Source organism: Natator depressus, chromosome 21 (assembly GCF_965152275.1).
Source record: "Natator depressus isolate rNatDep1 chromosome 21, rNatDep2.hap1, whole genome shotgun sequence".
In the NCBI taxonomy this organism is placed as follows: domain Eukaryota; kingdom Metazoa; phylum Chordata; order Testudines; family Cheloniidae; genus Natator; species Natator depressus.
Window position 1 is genome coordinate 2,361,714 of NC_134254.1, and position 25,508 is coordinate 2,387,221.

At 43.3% G+C, this 25,508-nt stretch overlaps 1 protein-coding gene across 1 annotated transcript in view; it reads left to right on the forward strand.

Moving 5' to 3' along the window:
* Positions 1-1,368: 1,368 nt before the first annotated feature.
* Positions 1,369-25,508, forward strand: part of ST7L (suppression of tumorigenicity 7 like) — a 31,914-nt gene continuing 7,774 nt past the window's right edge. The window contains 11 exon segments of the mRNA XM_074936256.1: positions 1,369-1,573; positions 7,168-7,250; positions 8,954-9,116; positions 10,180-10,234; positions 11,018-11,133; positions 14,263-14,341; positions 15,159-15,313; positions 16,047-16,144; positions 17,182-17,296; positions 19,008-19,080; positions 19,887-19,989. Of these exon segments, the coding sequence (XP_074792357.1) occupies positions 1,369-1,573; positions 7,168-7,250; positions 8,954-9,116; positions 10,180-10,234; positions 11,018-11,133; positions 14,263-14,341; positions 15,159-15,313; positions 16,047-16,144; positions 17,182-17,296; positions 19,008-19,080; positions 19,887-19,989 (1,245 nt within the window).

Here is a 25,508-nt window from a genome sequence, read left to right on the forward strand (position 1 = left end):
CAGCTCCTGGAGGCAGGGGAAGGGCATACGGAGAGGTTCTGCCCTCCGGGCTGCAAAGGGGAGGGTGGGAACGTGACTGAATCGTTGACGGCATTGCCAGCCATGGGAAAGCAAAAAGGGCACCACAACTACTTCCCAATCGCACGATTTGTGCTTCCTTGGGGCTGGCATGTACTGCGTGGAGGGGCCCCACGCACGCCAGAGGGGTGAGTCCTAGGTCTGACACTGACACAGCCAAGCCTCAACCCCGGGCCGCACGGGAAGGCAGGCCCTTCGTATTGGGTACCCCTCAAATTTCTAGTGTGGGACATGCACCCCAAAATCCCCAGAGCAGGGCACGCACCCCCAGTACTGTGTGTGTCCCCAATGAGTGCAGGACACCCCCCGCTCTCAGTCCCCGAGCAGGGCACGCACCCCCAGGACTGTGTGTGTCCCAAATCAGTGTAGGGCCCCCCCACCACCCCCAGTCCCCGAGCAGGGCACGCACCCCCAGTACTGTGTGTGTCCCCAATGAGTGCAGGACACCCCCCCTCCCCCGCAGTTCCCGAGCAGGGCACGCACCCCCAGTACTGTGTGCGTCCCAAATGAGTGTAGCCCCCCCCCCGCAGTCCCCGAGCAGGGCACACACCCCCAGTACTGTGTGCGCGTCCCAAATCAGTGTAGGACACCCCCACCCCGCCGCAGTCCCCGAGCAGGGCACGCACCCCCAGTACTGTGTGTGTCCCAAATCAGTGTAGGGCTCCCCCACCCCCCGCAGTCCCCGAGCAGGGCACGCACCCCCAGTACTGTGTGCGTCCCAAATGAGTGTAGCCCCCCCCCCGCAGTCCCCGAGCAGGGCACACACCCCCAGTACTGTGTGTGTCCCAAATCAGTGTAGGGCTCCCCCACCCCCCGCAGTCCCCGAGCAGGGCACGCACCCCCAGTACTGTGTGCGCGTCCCAAATCAGTGTAGGGCTCCCCCACCCCCCGCAGTCCCCGAGCAGGGCACGCACCCCCAGTACTGTGTGCGTCCCAAATGAGTGTAGCCCCCCCCCCGCAGTCCCCGAGCAGGGCACACACCCCCAGTACTGTGTGTGTCCCAAATCAGTGTAGGACACCCCCACCCCGCCGCAGTCCCCGAGCAGGGCACGCACCCCCAGTACTGTGTGTGTCCCAAATCAGTGTAGGGCTCCCCCACCCCCCGCAGTCCCCGAGCAGGGCACGCACCCCCAGTGCTACATGCACCCGAGTCCCCAGGAGGAGCCAGCAGCCGCAGGCGCAGCGCGCGGACCCCGCCGAGCGCAGCGCGCGCGCAGCCCAGTCCGTCTGCGGCGGGGACGCCCCCGCGCGCGCGGCCGAGCGCTGCGCTCCGGCCCCGGCGGCGCGGCCATGGCGGACGGCGGCGGCGGGGAGGCGGCTCCGGCCGCGCAGCCTGAGGGCTCGCCCTGCGCCCCCGGGCGGTGGGAGCGGCTGCGGCGGCGGGGGGCCGGGCTGGCCGCCGTGCCCTGGGCTCGGGCGCTGGGGCTGCTGGCGGCGCTCGGGCTCCTCTACTGGCTGCGGGTCCCGCTCCGGCTCCGGGACAACCTGGCGGCCGGTGAGAGGCGGGGCCGGGGGGGCGAGGGCTCCCCAGGGCAGGTGTGCGGGGGCTGGGGGGGAGGTTTCCCCAGGGCTGTGGGGGCTCCCTGCGGGTGGGGTGGGTTCTCGGGGAGGGGCGGGGGTTCCCTGGGGCTGAGGGAACACGTTGGGGGGGGAAGGTTTCCCCAGGGCTGTGGGGGCTCCCTGCGGGTGGGGTGGGTTCTCGGGGAGGGGCGGGGGTTCCCTGGGGCTGAGGGAACACGTTGGGGGGGGGAGAGGTTTCCCCAGGGCTGTGGGGGCTCCCTGCGGGTGGGGTGGGTTCTCGGGGAGGGGCGGGGGTTCCCTGGGGCTGAGGGAACACGTTGGGGGGGGGGAGAGGTTTCCCCAGGGCTGTGGGGGCTCCCTGCGGGTGGGGTGGGTTCTCGGGGAGGGGCGGGGGTTCTCTGGGGCTGAGGGAACACGTTGGGGGGGAAGGAGGTTTCCCCAGGGCTGTGGGGGCTCCCTGCGGGTGGGGTGGGTTCTCGGGGAGGGGCGGGGGTTCCCTGGGGCTGAAGGTACACGTTGGGGGGGAAGGAGGTTTCCCCAGGGCTGTGGGGGCTCCCTGCGGGTGGGGTGGGTTCTCGGGGAGGGGCGGGGGTTCCCTGGGGCTGAAGGTACACGTTGGGGGGGGAGAGGTTTCCCCAGGGCTGTGGGGGCTCCCTGCGGGTGGGGTGGGTTCTCGGGGAGGGGCGGGGGTTCCCTGGGGCTGAAGGTACACGTTGGGGGGGGAAGGTTTCCCCAGGGCTGTGGGGGCTCCCTGCGGGTGGGGTGGGTTCTCGGGGAGGGGCGGGGGTTCCCTGGGGCTGAGGGAACACTTTGGGGGGGTGAGGGGTGGCTGTGGTGTAGGCAGAAGGGTATATTACCTGTAGGTAGTTGCTTTTGGTTTCTGACCCCTTTGCACAATTTCCCATGGGCCCAGAAGAGGTTTCTGATGCACCACCAATCATGAGAAATGTCATTAACTCCAAATAAAAGTAAGTTTTAAAGTTATGTCAGCCCCAGGTTCCTCTCAGCTTGCTCCTCCTGCGCCTGACTGCTGAGGCTGCTTGATAGTTGTCATGGTTTTACAGTCACATTTATGGTTTTTTACCGCCCCACCCCTTGATTTGTGAAAGATCCCCCCCAAGTAATGACACTGATTGTAGCGTTCACAAAACTGTCAAGTGCACATAGTAAACAAACAGGGTGGGTGGGGAAGAAATAATTTTTTTCTTCTAATCTTGTCAAAATCTAGAAGTAATTGGGATTTGTTCTTTGTTTTGTTAGTGCTCATTATAAATAAACCAGGTACAGCAGACTGTCAAGTGCAGCCCAGAAAAGTGGAGCAGGAAGAGACCTTTGCTTTTCTGAAGCAGAGGATAGACTGTCAGTTCTTCAGCGTTTTTGGTCTGGTTGTTAATTACACGTGGGCACTACTGGAAATAAAAATACTGCTAGTTTCATGTGCTCTGTATGTTGGCTTGGGCATGATACTTGCGAGGACACCAACCCTTCTGTTTAAAAATGTCTTACCCCTTATTAGGGCCCTACCAAAGTTGCCCTCCATTTTGGTCAATTTCACAGTCATAGGATTTTTAAAATCGTAAATTTCATGTTTTCAGCTATTTAAATCTGAAATTTCACAGTGTTGTAATTGTAGGGGTCCTGACCCAAAAAGGAGTTGGCGGGGGTCACCAGGTTATTGTAGGGAGGGTTGTGCCACCCTTACTTCCGCACTGCTGCTGGCGGGGCGCTGCCTTCCGAGCTGGGAGCCTGGCCAACAGCCACTGCTCTCTGGCTGCCCAGCTGGAAAGGCAGCGCTGCCTCTTGCAGCAGTGCAGAAGTAAGGGTGGCAATACCACAATCTCCCTAAAATAACTTTGTGACCCCCCTGCAACTCCCTTTTGGGTCAGGACCCCCAGTTTGAGAAATGCTGGTCTACCCCGGGAAATCTGTATAGTATAGGGTAAAAGCACATAAAAGACCAGATTTCACGGTCCGTGACTTGTTTTTCATGGCCATGAATTTAGTAGGGCTCTACCTATTATTGTTTCAAGTAACATTTAACATGTCTAGAATTGAAAGAGTCTAGAAGAAACAATGCTTTTCCTCTTATTTTCTACTGTGTTTACTCTGTGCATTTGGCAGCTTTTTGTGTACAGTTTTCTTTGTGTGGATCTTTCATACATCAGCATGGAAGAATTTTTTTTTAAAAAGTTGGAATATGTGACTCCAACATGACAAAATTTTCAGGGAGACTCAGGCAGGTGGAGGAATTGTAACTGCTTTCACACTTTTTTTTCCCCTTCAGAGGAAAGCATTTCAAGTTGATGATGTCCAAACTGGGTGAAATTGACCCAATCTGAGTTTCATTTCAGCCCATAGGGTTCTGGACAGCATCTTACAGAGGATGCTGCAATTAGCAGTGGAGATAAGGGAGAAAGCTCTCTTGTCTTCCAGGAGCCAGGGGAAAATGGGAAAAAGCTTCACTCTTCAGGTTTATTAGTTAGTTATTAGCCAGAGGCTGATACCAAAGATGGAACCTCCTGAGCGAATGTCCAGGTATGAGCGTTTGGAAAGAAGCTCAGTATGCTCTCCAGCTGCTGGAATGGGGTTGGTGCCTTAACACCTCTTGTTGGGTGTGGTTCAAGCCTCATCTTTTTGTATTAGCTCCTTCCTAGACATTTGGTGTTTATAAACATTTCAAGTGCTGTATAATAACACTTGTAAAATACTTGGAAATTCTTGGATGGATTGGAGCTGCTATCTATTTAGAGATACTAATTATTACTGTCACCCTTAATTTTGGAAACAAACTCAGCAAGCCTTGGCCTTTCCCTAATGAGCTCCTTAATAAATTGCACAAGGCACTTGCTAAGGAACAGATTCAGCAAGATTCATCTGATGCAGTCACTCACCCTTTTGTTAATATTTACAGTCTCATAACATTAATCATTGTGAATTAGAGCTTTCTGGTACTAACTTCCAATTTCTGCCTTGCCTAACAAAAATGCCCAATTTCAGTTTCCAAAATTATCCTTAGTGTGGTTTGTTCTTGGTTGAACTTGCAGTTAAGTTGTGTTCAGTGTTGTTTCAACTGCAGTTGTTGCATAAATCCTTTAACAGTGGGTAACTTGTTAGTGTAGACAAGGTTTTTGTGTCCCTCCACTGATGACTGCTTCCTGGCTCTTTTTTGTGGCTATCATACAAGACACATTTACCTTCATGTAGATTTTGAAAATGTTCTAATACTTTGTACAATGCTTATGTAAAAAGCAGTTCAAGAAATAAAAGTGAATATCTCCTACTGCCATGGTTTACTTTTGGCCTGGGAAGAGTTGGGTTGATGGTTTAATTGGCAAGTTTATTTCGTATGAACTACGTCAATTAGAAGGATTTTACTGGGGCTTAGGTAATGATACGCTATGGAATACTGGCTAGCATCTCAAGCTCAGTGCTTTGAAATTCACTCAACAAATCCTAGAGATGTTCAGAAATTAAAATTTCCTCTGCGGTTTGTCAATATTGTATGTTTTGTTTGATGCAACTGGAAATGTCCCTTCTGGCCCTGGTTTTGAGTTATTTGGGAGATGGTGGATAACCCTTTGGTAATACAAATGTTCTGGTATTGGAATGGTGGCTGGTGACTGTTAGGCCATGTTCTTTGGTTGTGCCACCGTCAGTTTGAAGGTTTTGGTTACCTTATATCCATCATTTCAGCTCAGTTTGGAATGTCACCTGTGGTTGGGCGTGCTCTGGAATAACTCAACACTACACCCCAGCTGGTCCCACAAAGGGGATCTTTAGTCTGCTTTATTGCAGGTGGGTGAGAAGATGAGATGAAAATTGATATTTTTCTTGAGTCTGTAAGATTCTCTGAGCTGTGGGAATTTAACACAAATTTGGTCTAGTGTTCAAATCGGTCTTTTTGTCACATTTCCGAGAACAATATGGTTTTCTAGATAAAGATCTAGAAATAGGTAAAGATTTGGTGAAACTGCAGTGGCCACAAGTATCGTTTAAAAACTGAAGGGACACTAGACCATGACACTTATTGCTGAACTACATAGGCTTCAGACTTGCTGTCATCAGATGTTTCTTTCTTCTATTTCTCCTTTACTGCGGATCAGTGGCTGGTTAAATAGATTTATGCTGTGAAGGTGGTGGGCCTGCTCCTTAAAATTAACTCTTCCGGAAAAGTCTGCAATAGATGATTGCCTCAGTTTTCTTTAGCCAATGGCTAGGTAGTCAGTATATTTAGTGTCTCTCTCCACAGCTGTAAAAGATGGATTATTTGTGCAAAAAAAGTTTTGATGTTATGCACTCTGATTCTGGCTTGTGACTTTCCAGTGAAAATTACATATGTTCTTTCCTTCCTGCCCCTCCTCTTTTAAAATACCCTGATGATTGTATTGTTGTTTTTCTGTCTGTTAATCTATTTAAAATGAATTCTTCTCTTCCCAGGAGCATATTTACTTATTGAGGAATTAGCATTCCAACATTTTGGTGTGAAGTTGAATTCAGGATTTTATGATAGTTAGAGAAATTACACTATGTTACTGTAATAGCATCCTCATCTAACAGAGAGTTCATTTTCTGCTTGCAACCCTTGCTGTGATTCCAACGTGACTATTGTCACTCTTCCTGCATGTGTACTAGTTTCTTTTCAAAGGTAAAGCTGGATGTTTCTTGGGTCTGTTTTTCCATTTAGCTGTTGGCCACTGTTTAAATTAGATTTTCAGGTTTTCTCAGAAGCCCATTTTCAACCTGCAGTATTAAACTCAACATATGCTCAGCCTGCAGTAAATATTGGACATTGGAAACAGAGGCTCTCTCTGTTATGTAACACTCCGGTTGGTGGTGCTATATGTTTCCAGTTTCCTCTGTTACTGCTTCCTGCAGTGGATTAGTAGAACAACTCAGACCAAACGTGCCTTTCTTACTTGGAAATGTGAGATTCACTCAGGGTGGTAACATTGAAGAGGTTTCTTCTGTTCTGTAAATACCAAGGAATGGAAGTCTGTGTAAATCTACACAGTACAATGTATTTGAACATAATAACTTTTGGTGCACTCTTTGTTTTGTTGTGCCTTTTTTAATATTTGGGATCTAGCAGCACCTATTTATTGTTGGTTGATTATTGATTCTATGTGCCTTTTTAAAACAGAACTTCTGATCATTTTACTTGCTAAGACTTAATAGAAACTTGTATCAAAATAATATAGCTCACTTCTAAATTACAATAAAACATATGGTCTGTCAAAATTATTTACTCATTCAATAATCATGCAACTGTTAAGATCTGTTGGTGTAGTGAGAGCATTACAATTTTGATGTCTGGTCAAAGGATTTGTATAGAATCGTTCTGATTGCAAACACAAGCTGTATTTGATACAGTATCTTCTTTTAACTAACATCTTTCTGCTTGCTGTACTCTTCCATCTGTGAAACTACCAAGGCCCTTGCAAAACCTAAGCAATTTTGGTGTGTGTATGTGTGTGTAGTGCGCTATATATGGTTGTTTATGTTGCTTTCAAACACATTTGGAATTTTCTAGTTCTGCCTATTGACTGTGCTGTTCTTCCCTCTTAACAGTGACTGTGTTCTTAAGCACTTTGACTCCAAAATTCTACGTTGCACTTACAGGGACTTCATCTCTTATATCTGGACTGATATTTGTAAGTAGATTCCTCTTCTCACTAGAGCTTTTGCATGTCTCTTGTTAAAGTGAGGATGCAAGAAACCCTCCTGTTCTCTGACCAGTCTCTAGGTGGTGTCCTTATACTGTAAAAGAAACGAAGGCGCCTCAGTAGTTTCTGGTTCACAGGACTCTATCCATTGTTACCTGAAGAGGGTATAGCTATGGTTCCCACAACAACCTTAACTCTGAATTTTGTGCTAATTGAATCTCAACCTTCAAAATTGCACATAATTTCCTGTGTTTTAAAGAGGGAAACTCAGTCCCTTTCCCAATGGATAGTTTGCATTACAAAGCCACTGCCACAGCTGGTACTCTCTCATTGGCCGTCGCAGCAGCCAGACCACGAAAACTGACCACCTCTCTCACCGTGGGAAGCGGTCCCTTCAAGTCGTGGGTGGTGCGCGCAGAGAAGGCTTGCACTGCTGCCACATTGCACGTGTTCTTTGGACAAATTGACTGCCTTGGAGGGTGAAAGCTTTTCTGGATGTTTCACAAGCACTAAGTTCACTAAAAAGTTACACTAAAGAGAGGCTGGTGTGGGAGAGTGTTTGGGCTATAAAAGAAATTATTCTTGCTGAACTCTGATAGATCTTTAGCCGTCTGAGATATCAGGCTCTGATCCTGCAGTCAGATCTGTGTGGGCAGATCTGGTTGCAGGATAAGGGCCTTTAGGAACATTCTTTCACTGTCAGACATCACACACAGTTACCAGAATATGCTGAAGCTGTGTTTAGCAGACATTTTGTGTGGCTAAAGTTAAAAGAAAAGAAAAATCTTTTTTTAATGTGAAGGAAGCAATTTGTTTACCATCGCTGCAGGAAGAATGTGGTTTGTGAGTACTGAATGGGGGATTTGGGAAGAGCTGTTTAAGAAGGAGATGGATGATGTTGTTTGCCCTAGTCATTTTACATAATTAAGATACAGAAAAATCCCCGCTTTAAAGAAAAAAGTGGATTTTTTTGTTGACATTTAAAATGGATGAGTTATTGCAACATTGCACAATAGGAATGCCGTGTATTCAAATGTAACTTCTCTCTTCATGCTGATGGAAATACCCAGATGAATTGGTCTAGGGTGGTCCTCTACTGAAACTCCCGGAGATCATTACATATAAATGCCTCATAAGGCCTACAGGAGGAAAGAGGAAAGAAATAACACTCTTAACCTTCAGCATCTCATAAATGAACTAAATGACTTCCCTCCCTGGACTCTCACAGGCTATCAACAAAGCATATTGCAGGTGATACAAAATGGGCAAAAAAAGTGAATTTGGAAGAATGAAACCCAAAGCTAGGTCCAGTCATGTAGTCCTTACTTCCAGGGGTAAGTCCCTTTGGCTATGTGCTAAAGTAAGGGCTGCAGGATCCAGACACCTTATTTGCTGTAATTGCTTCAGAAGTTAGCATACTTTTGTGGATGATGATCCATTATTAGGCTAAAATCTGACAAATTTCGTAATGTTTTTTCTTCCTACATTGTATGGAGAGCCCCATGTCTCTCTTGTTTAGTGGAAGGAGATATAAAAATTAACAATATTTTATATAGATAAATAGTGTCTGTAATCAGTTGCAAAGGGATGTCCACATGGCTCACATTATTGTTTCATGTCTATTGTGAATACTGGAAACTTGTTGTCCAGTGAAACACTTGGGTGCAATATTTCTCTTGTTCCCATTGCAGATATTCGAATGGTGGTACTTCCAAAAATATGGCACCTCTTTCATTGAGCAGGTGTCTGTGAGCCATTTGAGGCCGCTCATTGGAGGAGTAGAGAATAGTCCTCCGGTGCCAGGTTTTTCAGACAACAACGGAGAAAACGAGACAAACAGGCAGAGTTTGTCAGGTAATTCCTTCTAACTTTTGGCTTTGCAGGGACATGTTAAGTGTCTCCCCTAAACCCAGAAAGATTTGTTCAAACTAGTTGGATTTCTGTCTTAGAATGGTCTTGGCTTCACGTTAGTGCCTATAGTAACAATCAGAGAAAGATGTTCTCTCATTTGGGACCATCAGTACGAGAGAGTTGCAGAAGTAAAGAGAAATGATGATGGAAATCAGTGAAGTAAAATCCGGAATTGCTTTGTGAATACCGTTGCATTTGTTAGAACTGCTGAAAGAAGGAACCTATGTATTGCCTAGTATGTTACATAATGATTAGAAATAAGAGTTTAAGTCAAGGGATTAATACACAGCTTGAATGCAAAAAATAGACTGGAACACACCACTGAATTGTCCCAGTAATACCAGGCTTTTGCAGACACCAACATTTTACGGTTTGCAGGCTCCAAAATTACACAATTTGAGCATTGCTCCGGTTATTCTCGTACAGTGTTTAACCTTCTTCCCAAGTGCTTTTGTATGACAGGAGTGCTGGAAACCTCTGGCTTTGCACAAGTCATGTCCAGCAGGAAGTGATCAGGGAATGAATTGAAGTTATGTGGATTTTACAGAAAGGGCTGTAGCTGTTTAAAGACACGGGATTAATTTTCAGAGTAGCAGCCGTGTTCCGTATCCACAAAAAGAACAGGAGGACTTGTGGCACCTTAGAGACTAACAAATTTATTTGAGCATAAGCTTTCGTGGGCTGCAGCCCACTTGATCGGATGCATGCAGTGGAAAATACAGTAGGACAATTTTATATTCACAGAGAACATGAAACAATGGGTGTTAGCCATACACACTATAAGGAGAGTGATGGTAACACCCATTGTTTCATGTTCTCTGTGTATATAAAATCGTCCTACTGTATTTTCCACTGCATGCATCTGATGAAGTGGGCTGCAGCCCACGAAAGCTTATGCTCAAATAAATTTGTTAGTCTCTAAGGTGCCACAAGTATTCCTGTTCTTTTTTTGGGATTAATTTTGGAACTTTATTCAAACTTGAAGTAGTGCTCTTTCATTTTGCAGAGTGCAAAGTATGGAGAAACCCTCTTAATCTTTTCAGAGGAGCAGAATATAGCAGGTATTAATTTCATTTTATTTTCAGTATAACAAGCAATTGTTGAAATGAACTTAGAGCCTACACACACCTTTTTAACTTGTTGCCAGAGCTCTCATCCTTGCACTTCTTGGAAATAATAGTGAGATCCAAAGAGCATCATGGGTAATTGTTGGGATTTATACCAGTCCTACACTTAAAAAATATCTCTCCAGAGCTCTAGGCACCTTCATCCCATATTAGAAATTCAAATATTCTTGTAAACAAAGTAAACTCTGTAGCTTCCCCAAAGCAAAGAAACAGCTGTTCTAGTGCTCATCGCAACCCTCTTTCTCCAAAATTCTAAAATATCTGCAAACTTGTAAAGATTTGAGCTTTGCAGCATGCCCTGAAAGCTGACAGCTTTGGGCTATTTCATTCCAAAGCTTGAGGAATGAGTTTGGAAGTAGAGTCTGTCATATAGAACGCCCTAGTGGAACCCCACACTCCCTTTATAGAGCGGTAGTTTCAGCTTCAGCATTGTCGTTGTCCATAACTGTGACCCTGTTGCACAGGGATAGAGGCATTTCTCAAACAGGCAGTTGCCAAACCATTTTGGCTTTTAGGTTAAAAATTCATGCATTGCCTTATCGCCAGGAAGCCATCTGGCAACCTGTACAGAACACTGGTGTTGCAATCTTATTTTTAGAAAATGTAGGTAACAAATGATCCTTCAGTGCTAGCCCCTGTTTCTGAAGACATCAGACATCCCACTGTAACAGCTGTTACCAACACATGTTTTGAGACTTTTCTTGCCTTTTGCTAAAGGTACACGTGGGTGACTGGGAAGGAACCGCTTACATATTATGACATGAATTTGTCTGCTCAGGATCATCAGACCTTTTTCACATGTGACACAGACTCTCTTCGGCCTTCAGATACAGGTACTAGCTATTTCTGCATGAAAACAGGGATGTATGTGTGAAATATGGAATGGTTGAAATATCTAAAGTATATTGGAAATATTCACCCTAAGGTGATCCCAACTACTGACTGGAAACCTATAAAGCAATAACTGCATAATTCAGCAATTTAGGGAGTACAAAATATATGTTTAGTGATACACTTCTGAGTTCTATAGGGAGTGCAGTCTAGAGGTTTAAAGTGATTCCTAAACTCTGCCATTGACTCACTTTGTAACTATGAGCAAGTTACTTCCTGTCTTGTGGCTCAGTTTGCCCATCTATAAAATGGGGATAATGCTAACGTAACTTACAGGAGTATGATGAGGCTTCATGTTTGCCTAAATGCTCAGATCCTTGGATGAAACACACACTAAAGACAGTGTGTTGCGTATATGAAATAGTAAGTTGTGAAAATGTTCCTGCTTTTGCAAAAGGTGCTTTAGACTCTACGACATGCTTAGTATTGTAGTTTCATCTCCTGAAAAATGGTCCCCTCAGCAGCATTCTGCCCTCAGTACTGTGGTTGGTCATTAGTTCAATACTGACTCAGAAAGAAGAGAGCGCCTGCTTCCTGCATCACCTAGATCAGTGGTTCTCAAACTTTTTTTTTCACAAACCACTTGAAAATTGCTGAGGGTCTCGGCAGATCACTTAATGATCTTTCCAAATGTTGTTTGTACCGTTAGCTAACTATTGTAAAGCACTTTGGATGAAAGCGCTATATTAAAACATAATAATTAACTATTTTTGTTCTACAGATAAAAGCACACAACTCATATTTTAATATCAGTAGTCTTACCTTTCTAATGCAATGGATGTGCCCTCTCTAGCTGGGGCTGGGAAGGAGGGCCATCTCTCCCCAGCCGCCGCAGCCCTGGATCTGGGGAAAGTCGCCTCTTTCTCTCTCCGCCACAGCCCTGCACATCCCAAATTCCCCCCACCCCCTCTTCTCACCCCACTGTCCCCTCCCACCAACCCTCTTTTTCCCCCAAGGCCACCACTTCAACTTACATGTGCGTCTTCTCCAGGGTCCAGGAACCTAATTAGTGGAGCCATGCCTGCGCGGCTCCACTAATTAGGTGGGTGGCCCTTCATTCTCTTGTGTGTGGCTGCCCAGGCACGCACCTTAGAGGGAACTATTCATGGACCACCTGAATGGAGCTCATGGACCACGGTTTGAGAACCTCTGACCTAGACATTCCTTGGAGTTCTCCCATTGAACAGGCTGTGTCCAACCCTGCTTAGCTTGAGATCTGATGAGTTTTCAGCTCCAGATGGTTTGGCATCCAGAATACAGGACTAAAACTCTTGTCATATAATAGAGCTGTGGTTGCAACTTTGTTGGTGTTTTAGTATAGATTGCAGAATTACATTTGTTAAGGGATATGGTGAGAGACTCTTGTTTTTGTTTACTTTGTTGTTTGTAATACATTTCAGAAGTTTGAAAATAACATCTTTCCTTGTTTGTCTTCAATCAGCTTCTTGTTAAACTAGCCCACAGGACTTTCCCTTTGATTACATTTACAACATCATGGAGGTAAACAGTGCTTCACAGTTTGGTGAAAAGGGAGATCTTGTGTTGTCTCGGTTCGCTGTGCATCTAGAAAACCAAATATTGTAGGATAATGCATAAACTAGGCATTACAGGATTGTTTTTTCCTAATTACATATTTTTAAAACCTGGACTGTGTTCTCCACTAGTTTAATGTCTTTAAAGAAGTTCACAGTTGGGGCCATAACTAATGAACAGTCATGTCTCTTTAAGTGTATTGTAATGTTACAACATTTTTGTATAGTTAGTATGCCCTACCTGGCTATTGTCAGATGAGGTGCTAACTCTTATCAATTTGTCAAGTTCAGGAAGCGTTAGCTGTCAGCTAGCTGGTGACATGTTTGATATGAGGAATGTATTTTTGTTGCACAAATGGAGTATATTGTCTCGTCTTTTAAGCCAAGACTAATATTTTGTTTCCAAAGGAAAACTCAAATATTTTCCACATTATTCTTACTGGACAGTTGCAGTTTTTGTTCCAAAAGAAACATGTATAGATTCTCCAGTTTTTCTTATCAAACTTGAGCGAGGCCAGATATTCAGTTCCATGAACCAACAGTTTTGGAGTCTTTTCAGAAATGCTGTTGGGTGTGAAGACTCTAATTCTGCCTAGGAAATGGTAGTGGTAAGAACATTGCCCTTCTTTTGGGTAAAGTGGGCTCTTAAATTTGGGTTCCATTTTTTCATAATGCGGGCTGATGTTGTCCAGAGATGTGCTGTGCTGAATTGGTTCTCTTCCCACTCCTCCTCTTGCTGTAATTCTTTTGCAGAAAATTATAATTCAGACAAACCTCCTAGATTCAAACATAGTTTAGATAAAGAGCATGTTCTGATCTCTGTGTATTTTTAGCTGCTTCGTAGCACCTTTCAACAAGATGATAAACAGTAACAGTATATTTTGAATTGGCTGTAACATGTTATGCCACTTGAATTTGCTCTTGCTTTCTAACCCAAACTTTAAAAGGGATTGCTTAACCGTGTATAATCTGTTAAATAACAGCTTTGAGAAGGCACTTACTCAAGGATTTAACACCACAAAACTGCACCAGAACAATAATTTTTTTTATTATGTCTTTCCTTAAAAGAAAAGTATTGTCAATAAAAAACAAAAATTAGGATTTCATGCAGGTCTGTGCCAGGGCCGCTGTCAGTGCATGCAAAAAACAGTGTGCACCAATCGAGTAATTGTACACCAGTCTGTATGTGCACAGGAACTATGTTCATTTAAAACCCATTTTATATGCAAATCACAATGAATAATCTCCTTGCAGATATTCCCATTTTAAGTGGAATTTGTAATCTAATCAGATGTGTCATAATATTCTGTTGGTGGTGGAAGGATTTCCTCAGGATTTAAATCTCCTTTTGCTGCATGCATCTGAGGGAAGAATAGAGTCAAGCTCAGAGTACAAATGATTGTTGGTCAAGTGGAGCTGATGTATAAATAACCTAAGTGTTAACTTCTTAAAAAGCTCCAGTTTTCATGGATGGTTAACTATATATTTCATACATAAGCATTTCTGTTCATGATCTGTTTTAAAACATTTTTCCAACAGTTATGCAGAAGGCATGGCGAGAGAGAAACCCTCAAGCCCGAATCAAAGCAGCGTATCAAGCTTTAGAGTTAAATAATGAGTAAGTTTGAAATTAATATAAACATAAATCTAAGTTCTGGCATAAAAAAAACAAAGTGCTTTACCCAGGACACACTGTCACTTTTTGTTTAAATTTAGAATTAGCAAGAAGGAATGTCTTCGAATAGTGTGAGGGTTTTCCTGTATGCATCAATTAGAAATAAACGTGGCTGTCGGAGTACATTGCAGCACTTAGCTCAGGTTTGATTAAAAGATAGCTTTTGGCCTGCGTATCTTTTAATTTTTAAAAAGAGTACATTAGTTTGATTTGTGCCATTTCTGTCTTTGGGTCACTAGAAATAACGTACCCAAGGAGAAAAAACTTATTTTGAGGTGAAACAAAGTACATCTTCATATGGAGTCTTGTTATTGCAATATCATTACTGATTCCCAATAACATTGTAATCAGACTTACAGATTTCATGGCCACAAAGGACCATTTTCGACATTGTCACGCTACCTTTTCATTGTTTTTGAGAAAATAATTTTCCTTGCTGCAACAAACTTATTTTTCCATTTGAGACATTTACCTTAAGTTCTTAAAACTGTAAAGGCTTCTGTTTTCCTAGCACTTGTCACTTGACTGTAGTCCAGTGAATACTCTGCTAGGTACCATGTATTTCACTGGGTGTTTGATAAGGATTCTTACATACTTAATTTTTATTCATTAGTAATGGGTTTTCATAAACTTTCAAGTACTACATACAGGACAAAACCCGTAGATACCTTTGATGTTGTTACTTTCTTGTGCAAAAAATCCTTACAACTGACTTCCGTCTGAGTAGTTTGTGGCTTTCTTGTTTTTGTTTCCATTACAGTTGTGCCACTGCATATGTTCTCCTAGCCGAGGAAGAAGCAACAACTATTACAGATGCTGAGAAGTATTTTAAGCAGGCACTAAAAGCAGGAGAAACAGTTTTCAGAAAATCTCAGCACTGCCATCCCCAAAACTCCCAGCATGAAGCGCAGCTTAGTAAGCACCTTGGCACTGACTAGTTAAACAGATTTTTCTGTTTGAGCACAAAAGCAAAATGAAAGAAATGTGATTGTTTTTAGGGTAGCAGTTGAAACACCAAACCCAGATAAGGAGAATCGCTGTTAGTACTTATTCTGTAATTACACTTTAGCGTGATATGCTGTATGAATTTTATATGGTCTTCATATGAGTAAATCTATAAAAAAGCAGATAGAGCGTGTAGTCATCACAGTAGCGTATGTCACTCTGCCTTGGTGGGCCTCTGCAAACTTGTGGCAGTGTATCTTAATGTCTTGATCTGATACTCTGGTGGTGGGGAATAATAGAAGGATTAGTAAGCGTTAATGGTGCAGTTCATCACTAGTTTTATCCCACCCAACAGATGGAAAGAAACTCAAAAGTTCTTGCCATATGATGACTGGGAACCAAACTGAAGTGAATTGCTGGGTTTGGTCTTGGTGGACCACTGCCAGAATTTGGGCTGGGAAGGTATAGGTGATTATTCCATACTCTTACTTCTTCTCTCTGCTGCTGGTTAGGGAAAGGGTGGTGTGCATTCTCTCTTGGAGAATGTCATCTCATGCCATTTTAGGCACTCTATTAGAGAGATGTCCACAACACATCCCACAGCCCTTTTTTATTACTCCCTTTCTGCAACTAAGCATATCTTAACATAATAAAGATTGAAAGTGAGTTTTTAGAATGGAGATTGTTTTATTTTGTTACTCAGGAAGAGACACCAATGTGTTGGTTTACGTGAAAAGGAGACTAGCCATGTGTGCAAGAAAACTTGGAAGAATAAAAGAAGCAGTAAAAATGATGAGAGATGTAAGTCATTTTAAATAAAACGTAAACAACTTGGGTAACCACAGTGGAGGGGATGGAACAATTAGGTTTTGACTGAGTTTCATAGTGAGATACGAATGTTTTCAACAAAATTTTAGTTTTTGATATCTGTGAAGTATATATGTACATAATATGGCTAATGTATTTAGAGTTTTACCTTCCATTTCCCCTTTTGTTTGGCTTGATGATTAACTTGTTAAAGTAGCTAAACTGTATGCTTCGTACTATGGCACTTTATTTCTTTCACTTGCCCAAGGTGGATGGTAAGTTATTTTTACACAGGCATGTATTATAGATCAAACCAACCACTTTGTGCAGCTAGCCAAGTCAGGCGGGGAGCACGTTGTGTGAACACCTGGGAAACAAGTGTACTGAGCAGATGAATGTAGAAAAAATTGTTGTGGTCTCTTTGGTGGTGGGGGGCAGAGAGAGGTGGGAAGAATATAGGATGAAAAGGAACATCAGTCATTATATTAAGTTCTTGAAACCATTGCATTGAATATTTATGTACTCTATTTTATCTAAATGCCTTGCTGAATTTATTGGACAATGTGATTAGATTTATCATCTGGTTTGGGTTAGCAGCTCAGAGCTGATAATTTATTAAGGATGTGAAACAGTGACCTAAACAACACTGGAAAATGAATACAGTTCTGATATTGCATTTTGGAACAATTTATGGTTACTTGCTTTGATTAACAGATTGAATATAAGTAAGTGTGTCTGTTGCATTGGCAGGAAGAATTACAAGGCCTAAAATGGGTTATTTATCAACTCTTTTTTTTCTGGATTTCCACAGAAAAGCTGATTTCTTTGGGCTTTTGTGACCTTGAATAATTTGAAGCACAAATACCAGACACATCTTATTTGGCTAAATTAGATTCTTTTTGGTCTTATATTTGGGGTTATTGTGCCCAAACTACCATTTTAATAAATAAAGGCAAAAGGCTTTGTGTTTTCAGATCCCGCTTATGGTAAGTTTGAGTAAAATGGAGGTATTTCTCTTTTCTGATGTGCAGTTAATGAAAGAGTTTCCACTTCTTAGTATGTTGAATATTCACGAAAACCTTCTGGAGGCGCTGCTGGAATTACAGGCGTATGCCGATGTCCAGGCAGTTTTAGCGAAGTATGATGGTGAGTCACATTTGTCATGATGCCTAAAAAACATTCATGTTTGCCATTGTGTGTGTTAACATAGAGCATGTGACAGATATTCCTCAAACCTCAGCTTTGATCCGTGAACAAACACAACCGCTCTGTGTATTGGGGGCAAAGTGAGCTCCAGGAGCACCTCTTTTTTTACCTCTCCTAGTTCCTTCACTGCTAACTGGTTTTTTCAGCCCTTCACAGTCAATGCGCTGCTCCCCTCACCAGAGTTGTCCATGCGAGTGAGCAGAAAAGAGGCAGTCTTCCCTACTGCCTGACCTGCGTCTTTTATACCACTCTCGGATCCTCTTTGCCAGAGAGATCAGGACTCAAGCATTTGATCCCTTATGTTGCAGTATGTTGCACAGTTACTAGTCCTCCAGGCTGACCTGCTTCCAGTGTACCATATGCTTAGAGATTCTGTGGAAGAGCCTAGCTATTTTGTTTGTGTCCTTAGAGTCGGGGACCAGAATGTTACACCCAAGTCACTTTCAAAACTGTCCCTTAAATCAGCTTCAGATAGGAGGCCTACAGAAGCAATGTTTCTGGTGGTCTTCCTCGCACCCAGGAGTCAGTGTGTTCCGTAATGCCTCTAATCACTATTGCTTCAGGGAGTAAGTGGCATGAGGGTCTTGCCAAAACCTAATACCCAAGTGTGTGGCCAGTGTGCTGATATTACTCAATCCATGCTGCGTTGTGTGGGTATTTTTCATTAACACGGTAAAAACGTTTACGTGGTCATGGGATTTTTTTCATGTTGACTTCAGAAAGTTTGACACTTATTTAATTTAGGGGGCACTGATTCCTGCTAAACATCTGGAACAGTTAGGATGAGCTTCAGAGGGCTGTAGACTCAGAGAAACTTGCGAGAAATCCTTCCCATATGGTACTTGCCAGATGCTTGGCTGGCTTGTTACATGATGGACAAGACTGAGAGAGGTTTTAAGAAACAGGAGGAGTTCAAATGGTACACAAAGACTAATATTCAGGAATTTATTTAGGAACAGAGTCTTTTGTCTATTTTTACAATAACCTTGTACTGTAGAATTTTAACTCTCCTAAAGACAGTCAGGTCAAATTTGGGACCAAATTTAAGCTTTGTATAAATTTAGGTTTTACAGAAACTAAAACCGATAGATATTTTTCCATAGAACTAAAAATAATTAAATGGTAAGATATTTTAGTTAAATTCCCCTGTAGTGTTTGTAATTCAATGTTGAAAGGTGCTAATGTGAGAGAACTTGAAAATGAAATTTACTAGAAACTGACTAGTATATTTTTAAGTTAAGAAATGCAAAAAGTAACTTGAAGGTTAAAAATTATTTGTTTTAATACTGAGCGTGGTGTTTAACACAGCTGAAAACGCTTTCTAAAGGTGTTTAACCCACTAATGTACCTCTGTATAAATTCAGTTTTACAGCATCATATTTGATAACTATGCTCAGACATGAGTGGTGAAGAACAATTCCTGACCCTGCAACTGGGACTGTAAAACCGGGGGATTTTTCTGAAAGAGGATTTTGGGGACTGGTGCAAAGCAGTTAAGGAATTGAAAGTTTCTAGTCATAACTGAAATGTTCCAGATGTTGAATTTACTGTATGGGCCATCCCAAATGCAAATCATTCAGCTCAGAGGAGACAGATTTAAAATGTTTGTCTTACTTTAGAATCCTAAAGTTAACTATTTATTGTACCATAGATATCAGTCTTCCAAAATCAGCAGCAATATGTTACACAGCAGCACTGCTGAAGGCCAGAGCTGTTTCAGATAGGTAAGTGAACACAGAAACTACTGAAATCAGTGTATTATGCTAATCTTGGATTCTGGTGTAAAAAGATAGATCAATTATTAAAAACAAAACCCTAAATCCCATGTGTAGCATTCATATCTCTGAAGACAGATTCTTTCTTTATTCATGAGCAAATGTTCAGCTTCTCTCTTCTTCTGTTATTCTCCTGCTTCCTTTAAAGTACACATTACACACACAACTAGTCTATACAAATATCCGATATTTAGCTCTTCTGGATTTTAGATGGTTCACTCTTCCTGAGCGCGTGCTGAGATGATGGAGGGTGTGTGTGGAAGATGGATGCTTGACCCTTCATGGAGATTGGTGCTCCCCTCCCCCGCTCTGGTTGCTTGCTGACTGCATCCTCTGCTAATTTTAGCTTTGCCTCTTAGTGTGTGTCATCATAAAATCTTGTAATGCTAATTGAATGCTCAGCTTTCAGTCCAGTTTCCATCTGAAAACTCCAGATGGAAAAGTTTCTAGTATCTTGGTCGTCACTTCAACTTCTTGTGTTTGTTATGCTCCAGAGAAAATAATTCCATAGCGCCACTTGGTTTCCAAAAGCTTAAGATGCCTTTGGCACATGAATAAGGATGGTAGTCAAGATACCTGAGTCAGTCATCTGTGGTGGTGAACTGCATAAAGAGCAAAGCAGGGCTGAGCCAAAATGCGTTTTCTCATTCTCAAGAATCAGTCTTTCCCACAGTTTATGATGAGCTTCAATCTTAAAGTATCATTCTTGTTTGCATTTTCTTTAGTAAATTGTTCAGTTTGGGTTTTCCATGCAGGTTCTCTCCAGAAACAGCCTCCAGAAGAGGGCTCAGCACAGCAGAAATTAATGCTGTGGAAGCAATTCACAGAGCTGTGGAATTTAACCCTCATGTCCCAAAGGTAAGAACTGACTTTTTTTTCTCCTTATGGGGATCAGTTTAGCTTACTATCTGAAATATAGTCACTATTTGCAGTGGTCCTGGAGTCTCGCTACCTCTGTGGAACATGTGACTACTTCTCTGTGGTTGAAGTAGGCTGAGGGTAGCTCATGTAAAACCTGAAACTACTTGGAAATCCTGGGTGAATCGTAGCATGGATAGAAATAATAGCATCCACCACTAATGACTGCTATAGTTGAGGTTGCAAATCAGCTTCCTTCATATCTTCTTGTTCTTGCACATTTGTAACTTTTCCAGCCTTTAAACTCAGTCTTGTACATAGTCTATAAGAAGAAGGTTTTTTCACTAGGAGGGTGGTGAAACACTGGATTGGGTTACCTAGGGAGATGATGGAATCTCCTTCCTTAGATATTTTTAAGGTCAGGCTTGACAAAGCCCTGGCTGGGGTGATTTAGTTGGGGATTGGTCCTGCTTTGAGCAGGGGGTTGGACTAGATGACCTCCTGAGGTCCCTTCCAACCCTGATATTCTATGATTCTATTCTATGATAAGGTTGCACTTTGGGCAGTTCATAAAATGGTTGTAAAATACAGGTTAAGAACATTTGAAAATACACTACAGCACATGTTCAGTGGAAAACTGAAAGTGGCATTTCTAAACATAGATTCAGTAGTCATGTGGCAGCAGCTGTTTGACTGCATGGTGAAGTGCCCATACAACTGAGCTGATTTAAACATGCAAAGTGTGTTTAAAAGTAATTGTCACTCTCCTGCTGCTGCTACCATCCTGAGAACCTATGGCCTAAAGGAATTAGCTGGAATGCTTGGGTTCTCAGGACAAATTTTTTGGTGGCCTCAGAGTGCGGCCACCAACTCTTGATGGTGGCCGCTCTCACGCTTTTTCCTAAAATACTTCGAGTGTTAGAAAAACCAAATAAATATGCACATATACACATCCAAATTGTTGTAATTTATTTATTGCTAGCTAGTAAGTCTGTTGTGAAAAGTGATATTAATAAACATACAAGTAGCACTTTTCACAGGAGACTTAATCAGCCCTGGCAACCTTGGGGGCAAATTAAGCCCCAGATGGAGGGTTGGGGGAAGCAGCGGGGGCCAGTGGGGCTGGGGGAGGCATCAAGGGCCTGAAGCCCTGTGGTCATAGCCCAAAGCAGGACCGGCTCTAGGCGCCAGCAAAGCAAGCACATGTTTGAAGCAACACAGTTCCAGGGGCAGCATTCCAGCCATCTTTTTTTTTTTGCTTGGGCAGTTGTGCGCTTGGGGCGGCAAAAAACCTAGAGCCGGCCCTGGCCCAAAGCCCCATGGGGAGAGGCCGGGGCCCAGGGACAGAACTCAAAGCCATGTGGCTGGAGCCTGGGGCCTGTCACTGTGCAGCCGGGGCCTGGCACTGTGCAGCCAGAACCTGTGGCTGGAACCTGAAGCCCTGCGGCCAGAGCCTGCTGCCCCACCACCCCAGGGCTGAAGCCCAGAGCCTGAGCCTCACCACCCCTGGGAAGGTGGGGAACTCACTGACTCCCTGCCCCTCCAGTGTTGTGCCCCAGGTAACTCCAGAGGGGAGCAGGGCCAGCCCGTACTGGTGGCCCTAGCAACCAACTCCAAGGCGGTGCATCCAGGAGCAACTGGGAGGGGGAAGGGACATTACTTCCACCCCCCTCCCACCCCGATCACAGCCCAGGAGGCTGTGGCCTCAAGAAAAGCTCCTGATGGCTGCATGCAGCCATGGTGGCCGCATTAGAGAAATGCTAGACTTCCTGATTTCTAGTCCAACTTCTGCTACTAACTTAGTATTTAACACTTTCCAAACATTTAACTAAGTCTCTTAGCACACCAGTAGAGTAGGTAAAAATATAATTGTCCCCACTTCACAGGTGGGAAAATAGGCACAAAGAGTGGGAATGACTTTCCCAAAGTTTTGTGGTAGAACTAGGATTAGAAACCACATGTCCTGATTGCTGTGCCCATGCATAATCCACCACTATAACACTTCTCAAACAAGGCACTTAACTTCTGTCAGTTTCCCCATCTGTAAAATGGGCACAATACTGGTACTTGTCTAATGGGTATGACCTTTACTACTGTTCAACTTCTTGTTGGGGAAATTACAACCACTGAGGTTAAGGGTGTCCAGAAGCAGATATAGATGGAAGCTGTTTAGTTTGACGATTTTATGATAACCTCATCTTTGATGGAACACTCCCATTTAACCCAAGGTGAACTGGGACTATAATTATTGTATGTTGGTGCAAACTGTTCTTGAATTAGAAATTTGGGCATAAGTAGCAAAATTTCATGCTCTTAATAGTAGCTTCTCTGACAATTTCAAACAATGAATCTATTAGATCAAATTTCCTGTGTTTTAACTATAACTAAAAGCTTTTTCTAAACATCTGAAATTTTGGCATTTGCAAGTGCAGATAAAGACTGGACATGTAAAAGATCAAATAATTAACAATAGAGAACAGATGATTCCCAAAAGGATGGCTGAGTCATCATTTTAGTCCCTAGTTAATTTCTGTACCAATCTCTCTCAAAAATTTCTCCCACTTGTAAATAAACAAGTGCATGGAATAATATTCCGATATGCCCCTCCAAGGCAAACTGCACAATATGTCTAGTTTAGCACAGACTGCCTACTCCTGTTGCAGCAGTAATTACATACTAGAAGAAATCCTTCTGCTGCCACAAAGCTAGTAGAATGCTTAAGGGCCCAGAAGCCATGACACAACTTCTGGGAGAAAATGGTGAATTGGCTGCATTTTCATGCTGTCCTGGCTTGTAAAGGCTCTGTGATCTAGTGATTACAGGACTAGAAGTCAGGATGGTACTGAGGTCTCATGTGACCGAAGATAGTAATTTACTGGAATATCTTTGGCAAGCTCCTTCACCACCTTACACACCAGTTGTTCTACCTGCAAATTTGGGGCAAAGACAGAAGATTACTCTTCTGAAACTTTTGACAACCATCTGCTTACCAGAGGACTTTCCAGGCTTGTTTTCCTAAACATCTCCTGGGACTAACAAATTTTCTATATAGTAAAGCTGCCTTTTTAACACTGTACTTGGTAACATTGGCAAGAGTTAGCGTTATCTTTAAAGAACATAGCAGCAAAACGGCTACGGATAGAATTCTTTATCAGGGATTCTTTGCCATTTCCCCCTCTGGTTTTAAAGGGCCTGGCTCTCTGTAGCATGCATTTTGTTAAAGAGGGAAACTTAGTGTGGTGGATTAATCTCCCTTGGCTGCAAATATTTCATTAGCACTTGTTGCTTCTACAGGGCTTTGATTCATCTGAATAAATAATAGTTTGAACAATTCTAGGCTTAACCGCTATCCATAAACACATGTAAGCTGCTACATGCTTGTGGTTACATAGGAAGATCTTTTAAAAATCAGCAGCATATTTAAGATATTTATGCCTAGATGAGAAATGGCTTATTTGGTTATCGCTTGCAGACTGTGACAGCAGTAGCTTCGTTACTGTGAGAATGTCTGTGAAGCTGAAAAACAAGAGTGTCAGAACACACTTTTCATTCAGCCTCAGCCTTCAGGAGAACCGAATGAAATATAAAACTGAACAAATGGGCTAAATGCAACCATACCTGCAGCAGATGTCCTCACTGTTTCACCAGGATTGTCACAATATGCCATGATAACTGCATCCCCATGAACTGTTAAAACTGGCTTACAGCACAAGTCCTGTTCCCTGCCTCTCTAAGCCTCACTGTGCAGTATTTCCTGCTAAGACAAGGCCTATGTCTGTACGCTCCCCTTATCAGGGAAATGTTCTTGAGGACTGTGGTAATTCCAACCCGTTATTGGTATTAGGCCATTTAATATTTATATTACAGTCGTACTTGGAGGCCCGGACCAGGTCTCTGTGTGAGGTGCTATACAAACCACAGTCATGGTTCCTGCCCCCATAAGCTTACAATCCATGCTAAAATTTCCTGTCCTCCCCAGGGCAGTCTGCTTGTGTGCTACTGAAGGCACTGTCAGGCAAGGGTAAGGGCTAATTAAAATGTGTAGTCTTCAAAATCCCTGAAGCTGGACAGGCCTCTCCAAGGAGTAACTACTTATTTTGTTTTTCTAGATTATTGGCAAGAGCGCCTCTAAAACCCTGATAATTGTATGAGATCTGAGATCTCTAATTCAGAACAGTATGTGTTCCTCTCCCGCCCCCGCCCCCCCCGGTCTGTGTATGAACAAAAATAAAACTAATTCACTCTTGTGCTGCAGGTCATGTCTGCTAATACCTGAAGTGGCCAGGATATTAGACACCCCAAGCAGGACATGTACCTGAAATCTAGAGCAGGGCAGGAATTTTTTGCCTAGGGAAAATGTCAATTTGTTGAAAAGGAAACTTTTCATGGAAATATCAGTTTTGACAAAATCTCTGGGAAGAGGGAGCAAGAGATGTCCCCTGCCAGAACTTCCCACAGCCTGATGGTTAGGGCACTCACCTGTGCTAAAGGAGACTCAGGTTCAAGCCCCCTGCTCCAAATTAGGCACAGTAGGGGATTGAAGCTGTCCCCCCACATACCAGACACTTGCCCTAACCACTGGGATATTGGTTGTTCCAGGGTGGGTTTCTTTCTCTCTCTCCTATACGTGTTTTTTCTTGAAAAATTTCAAAAGGTCTAGATTTTTGTTCCAATGCACAATGCAAACAAAAGTTGAAACCTCAGAATTTTTTGTGAAATGGAATTCTTGTTTTCAGGCTAACCTTACTGAACTCTCAGCAACCTCTTTACTATATAATACTCAAGTTATATATACGCAAGTTATAGTCTTGAAAGTGGAAAGTTGGCTTAGCCCTAATTCTCCTCAACTAATCATGGAGTCCAAATGAATCTAGCCATGAAGGTCTGAATTTATCTATCCACTGTGTTCTGTCTGCCTGTCCAGTTTAATAGAATGTGCATGGAGAAAGCTAATTGCTGAGAGAAATTGCTGCTTGTTCGCATGATTGATCAAGAGTGTAGCAAGTTCATTTCAGGCAGTCTCAGACAGATTTTTCTTCAGACTGTGCCTTTAGGGGAAGAAGATTATAACAGGTTACCATTATCTAAAAGTTCTTTTATTTTGTGTATCCTTCACTTCCTTCAGAACCCTTATGCTCTTTGAAAGAGTTATATTAGCTACTTAATCCGCCTTTTATGTGAGGCGCATTCACTAGTTTTGTAGACAATCAAATAAATTAGTATTATGTTTCAATAACCATATCTTCTCCTCCAATCATGTGCCAATTGAGACTTTTATTATTTGTATTACAGTAGTACCTAAGGGTCCCAGTTGAGATTGGGAGCCCATTGTTTGTGCCCTGAAGAGTTTACAGTCTAAACAGACAAAGCAGACAAAAGGTGGGAGGGGAAATGGGCACAGGGAGTGAAGTGACTTGCCCAAGGTCACACAGAAGGTCAGTGCCAAAGCTGGGAATAGAACCCAGCTCTTCTGAGTCTCAGTCCATTGTCCTATCCCCTGACCAAAAATGTATGTACAT